Source organism: Trichosurus vulpecula, chromosome 6 (genome assembly GCF_011100635.1).
Source record: "Trichosurus vulpecula isolate mTriVul1 chromosome 6, mTriVul1.pri, whole genome shotgun sequence".
NCBI classification, from domain to species: Eukaryota; Metazoa; Chordata; class Mammalia; order Diprotodontia; family Phalangeridae; genus Trichosurus; species Trichosurus vulpecula.
This window is the reverse complement of record NC_050578.1, coordinates 75,971,464-75,982,709: the sequence shown is the minus strand read 5'-3', so window position 1 is coordinate 75,982,709 and position 11,246 is coordinate 75,971,464. Positions and strand designations below refer to the sequence as shown.

General features: G+C 41.8%; 1 protein-coding gene across 2 annotated transcripts in view; it reads left to right on the top strand.

Annotated features, from left to right (window-relative positions):
* Positions 1 to 361: 361 nt before the first annotated feature.
* MRPL1 (mitochondrial ribosomal protein L1) overlaps positions 362 to 11,246 on the top strand; it is a 55,691-nt gene continuing 44,806 nt past the window's right edge. The window contains exons 1-2 of one of the 2 annotated variants that reach the window (XM_036764339.1): positions 362 to 597; positions 7,084 to 7,192. In XM_036764339.1, coding sequence (XP_036620234.1) covers positions 567 to 597; positions 7,084 to 7,192 — 140 coding nt within the window. In that variant the 5' untranslated portion in view covers positions 362 to 566. The remainder of the gene's footprint in view (positions 598 to 7,083; positions 7,193 to 11,246) is intronic. The other variant, XM_036764340.1, reaches the window with a different exon arrangement.

Here is an 11,246-nt window from a genome sequence, read left to right as displayed (position 1 = left end):
ATGAAAGCCCCGTGAGGGCAGGAGCTTTTTCGTTTCTTTGTAAACCCCCGTTTCGTAAAGGACAAAAACAAACAGAAAAGGAGCCCAATAACCCTTTAATAAGTGTTTAAATGATCGGTTTTTGGTTGGAGGAGAGAAGGCTCAAAGCAATTTCAAGCATTGAAAACCGCTAAACAGGAACTGTCCAAACATCCCGGGGCTAGGTTATAGCGGCCTGCTCCAGACCACGTGTTCTCTTGGAGACCTCCGATTGGCTCGAAATCCACACGTGGCCTGTGTACGCAGCCCGACGCTTCCGGCGTGCTTCCGTTTTCCGGTCGCGTCACCAGGACTCTCTCTTCCGTGGCTGGCGACCCGGAAAGGAACCTGAAGGGGTGTAGCCGAGGATGAAGCTGGAAAGTGTCACCACCACAGAAGGGGCGGGGTGAGTCTCTTCGTCGTTCCTACTTGGTCCTCTTCTCTGTTCGGTCCCCGTCCTCCGCCTCCCTTCGGCCGGAACCTTTCATCCTCGTGACCTAGTGGAAGCGGGGACTGATTTTGACGTCGCACAGCGTGCGTCGGTCAAGATGGCGGCGGCCACGAGCTGTTTCGGGAGAGGTAAGGAAGGGCTGGAGAGCCCGCTTGTCGTGGCCCCCGGGCAGGTCACCTCACACTTGGGTGTTTGTCTTTTCTCCAGCCAAGTGATTCTCCTAAAGCGCGAGCCCGACCACGTCGCCCCTCACGCCCCTCCTCCATAGCCTCCTGTGGCTCCCCATGGCTTCCAGGGTTAGACACAATAACCTCGGTGTCTCCTGTCGTTTACAGCCTTTTTACACCTTTCAACTAAAACCCCATCGCCTATAGAACGCCTTCCCCAGAACCTCTTTATCGTAGGTTTAGAGTAGTTGTTTTCTATGTAGTTGTTAGCATGTTCTCCCGCCCTTCCCCCCATTAGATTGTACGCTCCCTGAGGGCAGGGCTGTCTTATGCCTTTTTGTATCCCCACCGCTTGGCACAATGCCTGGCACATAGTAGGTGCTTAATAAATGCTTCTTAACTGATTGTGAATGTGTCATTACAGAGCCCATGTTCACACTGACCATGATGACACCTTAGCTTAGTTAAGAATACAGTGGCTAATCGTTTTCAAGTATGGACCCAGAGACAGAAGGAGTTCAATTCATTCAACATTTATTAAGGGCCTACTATGTGCCAGGCACTGTGCTAATAGCTGGATATACAAAAAAAAAAAAAAAAAAAGAAGGGAAAAGTGCCTGCCCTCAAGGAGCTTACCATCTAATAGAATTCGCATCTTCCTTTTGACGCTTGGTAATTCTGTGGCCTCTGTTTCTTCATTGTAATAATAGCTCCTCCCTCACTGGATTGTCTTGGGCATCAAATGTTGCTTGAGCCTTTTCATTTTGTCCCCATTGCTCAGTAGGAACCTGGTGCATAGGCAATGATAAACGCTTGTCAGCTTACATGCAAACCCTTTCGTAAACTTTAATTTTATAAAACTATAATTGGATTGGATTAAATAAAATTTGGATTCAGTCAGAAGGCCACACTTAAGCACTTAGAAGGCCACAGGTGGCCTTAAGAGGGTGCCGGTAGTAGGGAAGGAACCAGAAGCTAATGGAGAAGGGGAAGATGGAGAAGTTCCACATCTTTGTCATAGACTGGAGTGAAGGAAGGAAAACTGGGGGATAATGTGGAGAAGTTTTGTGGTAATAAAAAGAAGAAATTTGTGACAAAAAAAAAAAAAGAGGGTGCCGCTTCCCCACCCCTGGAGTGGAGAAAGGAAAGACGAATTAGGAAGACCAATTTACTTACTTCAGGTGTCCAGATTGAGAGGCGATGAGGGCCTGAACTAAGATGTTGCCTAAGTGAGTAGAGAGGAGTCAGGTGTGTAAGGCATTTAGAGGTGTAAATGATAAGATTTGTTAACTGATTAGATATATGGGGGTTGAAAAGTGAATTATCAGGGATAATGCTCAGGATACTGGAAAAGTACCTTTGACAGAAATAAAGAGGATGTGAGAAGGGGTATATTTGGGAGAAAGATGATGAGTTTTAGAGAAACACTATGGTTAATGGTGAGGAGCTGGAAAATAAAAGAGGGAGTATAGAAAAGCTGTTGACTGAAAAAATATGTGGGGACACTGGGGACTGGGAAGGTATACGGAGGCATGGAAGTCCTTAGAGCACTCTAGTCTATTCACACACCCTGATTTTGTTAGATATATGTGAAGTGCTAGTCATTGGAGCAGTAGAATTAGTTGGGATGTGAACTTGTGAAAAATCTCACCACGTCTGGTTTTAGACCAGTTGGTGTCACAGACGTGCCCTAGATGTTTTCATCCTCAATAGGCAGTTGTTGTTTAGGCCTAAAGATGGTGAAAGAGCCAAAATTGAAGTAGCTCCAGAATTTCCGAATGACAGAATTCCTAATTGCTCAGTAGCTCCACATTTTAACAAGATTCAGAATTTTGATGACGCTTTCTGTAGACAATTTCATATCATTTTATGTAATCTGGATCCACTAGTGCTAGAAGCTGGATAAATGGCCTGCTGGTACCCTTCTGAATTATGAAGATACTGTATTAGCGCCAGGTTCCACTGTCCCTTTGATAATGAGGGAACAGGAGGTTTTAAAAGAAATGCTTGGGTAATTCTGCGTGGGATAACAGCTTGTCCTGATTGTACATGGGAACTTGATCTACCTCAAGTTAATTTACCCACCTGCACCGCCTATGCTCAGGCTGTCAGAACAGCTGTGGCCAAGGAGTAACCTTCTGGAGAAGGGGTTACATTGGATGTTATATTCAGTGGATTTTCCAAAAATCCCTACAGAAAACATCACCATTTAACATTAAGAGTGTTACACATAGATTAACTCCAGAGCATTATAAAAATAATCATTCCAACTGTAGCTTTCACAAATACTATTATTGCCATTGCGTCACTGATGTCTTAAAAAAAAGAACACCAACACCACAAGTACATATATTCCCATTAATAATACTTGATAGTTAATGATGTAGATGGGCTGGACACATATACATTTGGAATACAAAACAAGAACTGTCTAGGTTGCAGCCAGCTTCCCCAAAAGACTACAAGAGGTTTTGCACTGTCATTACTAATTACTCATTACAGATGAAATCTCCAGCCATCACAGCTATATTAGTGGGAAGAACAGAACACTTTCCTTACAGATATAACTTCTACTGAGGAATGAAGAAGGCCAAATCTCCTAAATTCTTCTAAGACATTAAAAGAATTGGAAATTATTGATGGACAGAACTTGTCATTTCCGATGTTACCACAAACTATACTGTTCAAACTTTATCTTACCCGTTAAGAACAATAAATGTGCAATTTAAATAGGATTAAAATCTATTAAAATATTGTGCTCTTTGTGGGTGCTCAGAGTAGCCTAATTACGTGTGCCTTTTATTTAGCATTTAGAGTTGATGGAATTTGACTTTTATAACAAATCACTCTTAACATCCAAACTGTCATCATAAGCCAGAATTTGGGAATTGTATTTCTAAGAGTTTTCATTCATATAAGCCTGCAGAGAGAGATATTGACTGATTGTACTGTTCTTGTTAAAGTTTAACAGGCAAAGCTTGTCTTTTGCATGAGGTTTTTAGGTTGGTCAAACAGTTGAACAACGATATTTGCAGTAATGTCCTCTAAAGAAAATTAAGATTTTAAATATCTTTTTTAAAGTTAGATAAATAAAGCCTGGTAATAGGTATATGAATTAACATTTGATTTTGATTCTGTAAATGAATGTTAATTATTGCAAAGGGATTACTTTATCCACCATGTTTTATAAACAGTGCTTCAGGTTAAACATCTGTGCATGAAAGCAGAAAATATTTTCATGTGTACATTTGCAGTGCCATGATAGTTAAAATGTACAATGTTAAAGCTAACTGGTATTATCACAGATGCTGTTATACTATTTATTAATAAAGTCATATCTTGGCTACATTGTTTCACTGAGAAAAAAGATGAGTTTTGTTTTGTATATGTTAAGTTTGCAATGTCTCCCAAACATTCATTCTGAAAAGTGCAGCCAGCAGTTGCTGATATGAGATAGAAAGTCAGGAGAAAGATGAGGGCTGGCTATATAATGTACAGTTGGGAATTATCTGCAAAGATTTAATTGAAACTTTCTACACTCTCTTATTAGCTCTTATGGAGAGGACCCAGGACAGGGAATTGGGGTATACCCTCAGATAAGGGGGCATTATATGGATAAGGAACAAGTGAAGAAGATAGTGTCAAGACAGGTGGAAGGGGAACCAAATCATGAAAATCCATAGAGAAGAGATTACCTGGTAGGAGAGGGTGGTGAACTGTGTTGTGTAGCAGATAGAAGCCAAGAAGAATGAGGACTGTTATAGATTTCATGATTTCTCACTGGTGACTTTGGAGTTGTGATGAGATTGGAAGCCACAGTGCAAAGAGTTGAGGAGTGAGCGAGGGGAGTGTAAGTAGAAGCAATGAATGTAGGTGACTTTTCTTAGCAATTTGGTCAAGAAAGCCGGGAGTCTTGGGCCAGTAGCTTGAGGTGGTGATGGTAGAGTCTAGCAGAGGTTTCTTTAAGGAAGAGGAGGCTTGGATTTGTTTTAAGGCAATAGAGATAGAATCCGTAGCCAGAGAGAGATTGGGACTAGAGAGAGAAGGGGGGGAATATTGAGGGGGCAGAGATGAAGAGAGCTGGGAGCTTACATTGGAAGGCTTCAGTTTTCTGTGGGAGGCTTGAGAAGAGAGTGTTTTAAACTACTTTTGTAGGGAGTGAGGGAAGAGAAAAAAAATTGCCTTACTGTAGGGCCCAGTTAAAGCTAATAACAGAAATTTGTATGAACCCAGATGCACAATTGGGTAGCTTTTTCCCACTCTGTTGGATGTATAGAAACCAAGGAGATGGGTGTTGGGTGTAATTCAAGGTTGGGGTTTGACAAGGGAGAGGTGATAGGGCCATGGGGCAAGAGGTCTGAGAGCAGGGGACAGTATGGAGTGGAACAGCTTGATTAGAAAGTTGATATTGGGAAGGGAGAAGAGTGAAGTCTGAGCAGAGGCAAAAATCTGACAGAGAATTGGTTTAGGAAGAATAAGACAGGGAAACAGTAGTAGAAAGGTTGTAGTCAGATAGAGGGTGGCTGAATTTTTTTTTATCATGTAAGTGGAGCATTTATAGATAATGAATGTTTCATAGGCATCTCAAACTCAACATGTCCAAAACAGCTCATGATCTTTCCCCTCAAATCCTTCCCTCTTCTGAGGAAGATTACTTTTTCTGTTGAGGGAACTGCCTTCCTCTCAGAGTCTTAGTTCCATGCCATCCTTGGTTCCTTACCCTCACAGTACATATCTAATCAGGGACCACATATTGTTGTTTCCACCTTCCCATCTCTCCTATAAATAACCCTTTTCTCCACTCACGTGGTCACTACCCTGGTTCAGGACCCTCTATCGCTCTCCTTGCCTCAAGTCTCTTCCCCGTTCCAGGCTCTCCTCTCCTTAGCTGCCAAGGCTATTTTCTAAATTAGAGGTCTGACTGCATCGTCCCCACCTCACTCCGGTAAATTCCTGTTTGGCATTGAAAATTCTTCTTAATCTGGCCCCTTCCTACATTCCTGCCTTTCCAGTCTTCCCTGCCTTCTTTCAAGTCTAAGCTAGATTCCCCCCACCTTCCACAGGAAATCTTTTCTGACCCACCTTACTCCTAGAGCTGACTGTCTATTGATGATTTATAATTTATCCTGTAAGTCCTTTGTACAAGTTGTGTGCACTTATCCTCCCCCATTATAGATGGTGAGCATGAGAGAAGGGAATGTTTTTGGACTTTTTTAGTATCCCTAGCACTTAGCACAGTGCCTAGTGTATGGTTGGCAGATGTTTACTGACTGTCTCACTGACCAGTCTTCTTAAGACTTTACTCCACAACCGTGCCCCATTCCCCCCACCCCCAGTCCTGCTTCCTGCTCTGTGACTGTTCCACAAACGTGATGTCCCATCTCCCACTGGTGCTCTGGTGGCCTCACCTCTGCAGTGCTCTCTTTACCTGCTTCTGCCTCCTCTCTGTTTCCCTAGCTTCCTTCAAGTTTCAGCTCAAATTCCACAGCCCCTTCCCCCCCCCCACCCCCCATTGCTAATCTCCCTACTGAGATTACCTTCTGTTTGCTTTGTATTTATCTGGGATATACCCACTTATTTACATATTATTTCCTACTTTAGAATCTGAGCTTCCTTTGGACAGGGACTTTTTTCCTTTCCTTGCAATTTCTTCTTGTTATTTTGATGTTGTATTTTTAGTTTTGTAAACCAACTCTCACTTTTTAAGATATTCATTAGTGTACAATATTCGATAAATTATTTGCTTGAAAATCCTGCTGTAGTTGTCTGCTTTACAATTATAGTGTACATGCCTACCTGTTCCGCATGGGCCTGGCATGTGAATGAATATATAAAATTGCTGTATAATAAAGATTTAATAAAGCTATCATTGCACTATTGTAAAGTAATTGAGAATCGTAATAAGAAACTAAACACATATTGCCAGAACTGTGACATGCATTGGGGCCAACAGTCTTGTCAGAGTAATCTTTCGTTATTTGTTGCTTGGATAAACTGCAAATGGTTAATGAGCTAAGCCTGGAATTACGAAGGGGAAAGAGAGGGAGTTGAACTGAATTCGGAAAGTTTCACAGTGTAATTTCAATCTGCCCATTGATCTAAAGGCCTATTTCCTTTGCCCCATGGGGATGGCATAAATCATATTCTCCAGAGCACATCTTGGAAAAAGAAGGTCAGGTAGCCTGGTAGCACTGGTCCCCCAGGAGGCTGGTCTCCAGAGCCTGGAACAGATCCTCAGTGCAGATGTCTAGGAAAGGAGGAAGGGGGATCATACAAGTGAGAGGAGATGCCTCGAAGGAACTGCCATCCATCCAATGCCCATGGCTAGTAATGAGTCAGGATTGTAGCAAAGTAAAGTTTTTTTGCAAAGCACTAATCCATTTTGTCACTGAAAATATGGTAATGATTACTTGGTTCTTTAAAGTTTCTCATGTTTTCTTTTTTCAGTTTTCCTTCAGTACCAGAGGCAGTGTTTTTCCAGGATCACTTATAATACTTCTGTTGCATCTTGTATTGTGAATGTTCAGGCAGCTAAAAGACATTATGTTGCTGCAAAGTAAGTTTTTTTTTTTATTTCAGTCATTCATTTTAATGATCATTGATTGGTTTCCATTTTCAGAGTTTGTCTGTTGGGGAGCATTTTTGGAGGGAAGGGAGTTCTGTGTTACAGAGGCTGTGGATGGGTCTCTCCCTCCTCACCCAAGTCTTAGGAATCTCCAGCTCCCTCCAAGAGCTCAGCTCAGCTCCCACCTAATCCTGGAGGCCTTTCCTGATCCCTCAGATCCCTCTGTGTTTACCTGTATGTCTTATGTATTTGTTTATCTACGTACAGTACAGCTTATTTTTCTCCAAAAAAATGTAAATTCCCTAAGTATTGGCACTGTTCATCTAGCACAGTGCTAGGCACATAGTGGGCTCTTAATAATGTTTGTTGAGCTGATAAAGCATATTGATCCCCTGCCACGAGTGAGGTGCTATATACAGAAAATGAAGCTCTCTAAGACAGGATCCCTGCCCTCCAGGAAATGACAGTGGTACCTGTGATGGGCTGTGTGCTCAAGTAACTAGGCGGTATCTACTACTTGCTGTATTAGTAATAGACAGTGTAAGTGCTGTTGTGGTTGAGAGGAAGGTTCCCAAGTCAAGCAGATTCATTAAGCATTTGATAAGTACTCAGTACCCTTTGAGTTGCTGGGTATATGGAGGAAGGGTGGGGCCTGGAAAAACAGTCCCTGCTCTCAAGGAGCTCACAGTCTAGTAGGAGAGACAACATGCAAACAGGACACAGGCAGGATAAACTGGAGACCATCTTGGGGAGAAGACACCAGCCTTAGGGGGGCCTGGAAGTGCTTCTTTCAGAAGGTGGAGTGTTAGCTGGGATGTGAAGCAAGTCAGGGAGCCAGAAGATAGAGATGAGGCAGGGAGGTGGTCAGAGGAAATGTACGGAGTTGGGAGATGAGTGTCCTGTGCAACCTGAGGATGAGCTAGGTTGTGAGCTGGAGGGCATGGGAGGGTTGGTATTGCCCTCTACAATCATAGGAAAATTTGAGGGGAAAGATAATGGGTTTAATTTTGGATGTGTTGAGTTTAAGATAATAGCTAATAATAATAGTTATATTGAACTTATATTCTAGGCAGTGTGCTTTACAAATATTATCTCAGTTGATTATATATTGATGTCTACAAGATAACTAATTTAAGCTTTCCATTGGGCATTGGGGGATTGAAAGCTCCTTGAATGCACAGACTGACTTCTGCTTCTTTTTATATCTCCCAAAGTGCCTGGCACATAGTAGGTGCTTAATAAATGTTTGTTGAATTGAATTGGAGGTCTGGATATATAGATTTGGGAATCATCAGCATCAAGATGATATTTGTGTAATCCGTGGGTGTGGATGAGATCATCAGTGGAAATAATATAGAGGGAGAAGAGAGGAGCACCCAGGATTAAAGCCTAACCCTAATCTTGATGAAGATTAAGCAAAGGAGGAGAAAGTACAGTCAGGCAGGTAGGAGGAAAATCATGTCAGGAATACCTAGAGAGAAAATAACAAGGAGGGTGATCTGACAGTGTCAGAGGCCGCAGAGAGGTCAGGAAGAATGAGGATTGAGAAAAGGTCATAGAGTTTGTCAATTAAGAGATTACTTTGTATCCCTGAGATCAAAGGAAAAAGGCCTACATGTACAAAAATATTTATGGCAGTTCTTTTTGTGGTGGGAAAGAATTGGAAATTGAGGGTATGCCCATCAGTTGGGGAATGGCTGAAAAAGTTTTGGCATATGTTGTATATAATAGAATATTATTGTGCTGTAAGAAATGATGAGCAGGAGGATTTCAGAAAAATCTAGGAAGACTTACATAAACTGATACAAAGTGAAATGAGCAGAACCAGGAGAACATTGTGTGCCACAACAGGGGTATTGTAATGATGATCAACTAAAGACTTAGCTACTCTGCTCAATGCAGTGATCCATGACAGTTGCAAAGGACTTATGATGAAAAGTGCTGTACACCTCCAGAGAATTGAGAGCAGATAGAAGCATATTTTTTCACTTTCTTTATCTTTCTTGCTTTTCCTTTTTTTTTTTTTTTGCAACATGACTTACATGGAAATATGTTTTACCTAACTTAAAATGTAAAGTAGTATATTGCTTGCTTTCTCAACAGGTGGGGGAGGGGCAACAGGAAGGGATAAATAAATGAATGTACAGTTTTTTAAAAATTTAAATAAAAAGTGGGTTTTGAACTCAGCTTCTCTGACTCTTTCCACTGTGCCAGAGTCTCTAAGGAAAACCCTCTAAAGGAAAAAAAAAACCAGAGTAAATTTAACCCATACAGCACTCATTCATTATAAAGGGTAAGACTCCTGGGGGCCTGAAATATAATTCTCCCCAGTCCCCACTCAATTTCTATTTTACATACAGCCCAGTGAAGGCATATGAGACCAAATGTGGGAGTATTTTAATGTGTCTTAATGGGTTCCTCCCTACATTAAGATTGGTAGTTTAAGTCTGTGAATTGAGAAAATGGCCTGTTTATATAATGTCTTAGCAGGTAATATATAGCCAGGTAGGGTTATCTGTTATTTAGCTTTACACAAATAAACATTTTATATTTTTAATCAAACATGAATAAACCATAAACATACAATTTAAAAACAAATTACTTTGGAAAGATTATTTTCAGGTGAATTATGAGGTCAGAAGCCAGACCGCAGAGAGTTAAGGGATGGGCAGAATTTTCTTTTAGCAAGATAATTCAGACTGGAATAGTTTTGCTTCTTCAAACATACGCTACTACTTTGGACAACTGTGTTTTGGAGTTACTTTTCCTCTTTCCCCTTGAATCCAGTGTCACAGTTGTGTTACAGCATCAGTCCACATCTTTTCTGTGAAACCCTTCTTTTCCTCAACCATTTTAGGCTTTGCCACACTCCTAAATAGAGGCATTAAAACAGGAGATTAAAGTTGGCCCCACTGTATTTTCTAAGTGACACTTCAGGCTCATGGAATGTGTAATTAGGGCATAAATTTGATTTGTAGTACATGTGACCCTATCAGCCTGGGATAGAGCAAAAAGATCACAGGCCTGGGACCTTGGGTCCAGTGCCTTCTTTGCCACTAACAAGCTGCTCGACTTAAAACAATTAATGTCACTTTCCTGGGTTTTTCAACTTCTTCCCCTGTGAGGGGAGGAAGTCATATCTGATGATCTCTGAAGTCCCTTTCATCTCTGAATTTATTAAGCACCAACTATATGCCAGACACCGTGCTAGACGTTGGGGGTGCAGAGGTCAAAAGTGTTCTTGACCCCAAGAAGTTTACGTTGTCCTGAGAGAACAACATGTACCCAAGAGATACAGGTGTGTGTGTGTTCTCTCTCTCTCTCTCTCTCTCTCTTCCTCTCTCTCTCTCTCTCTCTCTCAGACACACACACACACACACACACACACACACAGTTGTTTGTTTGGAGAGAACACTAACATCTGAGGAGGGTGTCAGGAAAGGTTAGAGGTGGCCCCTGAGCTGTGCTTTGAAGGAAACTAAAGATTGTACAAGGCAGAGGGGACAGAGGAGAACATTAAAGGAATGGGGGCACAGAGGTGGGGCATTGACTGCCAGATATAGGAAATCAGCAAGTAGTCTGCTTTGAGCAGAATGTGTGGTTTCTGAGGTTCCCAACAATCTTTTAACTGCTATTTCCAGTGGCCTAAGTTCCAGCTAAAACTCCGCCTTCTGTAATCCTCTTCCACAAAGCCTCTATTCCAGTGCCTTCCTTTGATTGACTGTTTCCTGTCCATCAGTGCCTTCCTTTGATTGACTGTTTCCTATCCATCCTGTATACAGGATCCTTTTTTATATATTCGTTTGCATGTTTTCTCTCCCATTAGATTATCAGCTTCTTGAGGACAGGAAATGTCTTTTGCCTTTTTTTGTATCCCCAGTGCTTGGCACATAGTAGGCACTTAATAAATGTTTATCGATTGATCGGCCTCTTCTCAGTCCTCATTTAGCTTGGCCTCTACAGGTTTCGGCACTTAGATATTCACTTTTTCCTTGTCTTCAGCCATGCTGTTCTCTCTTGACTGGTCTCCCATCTTTCTGACTTG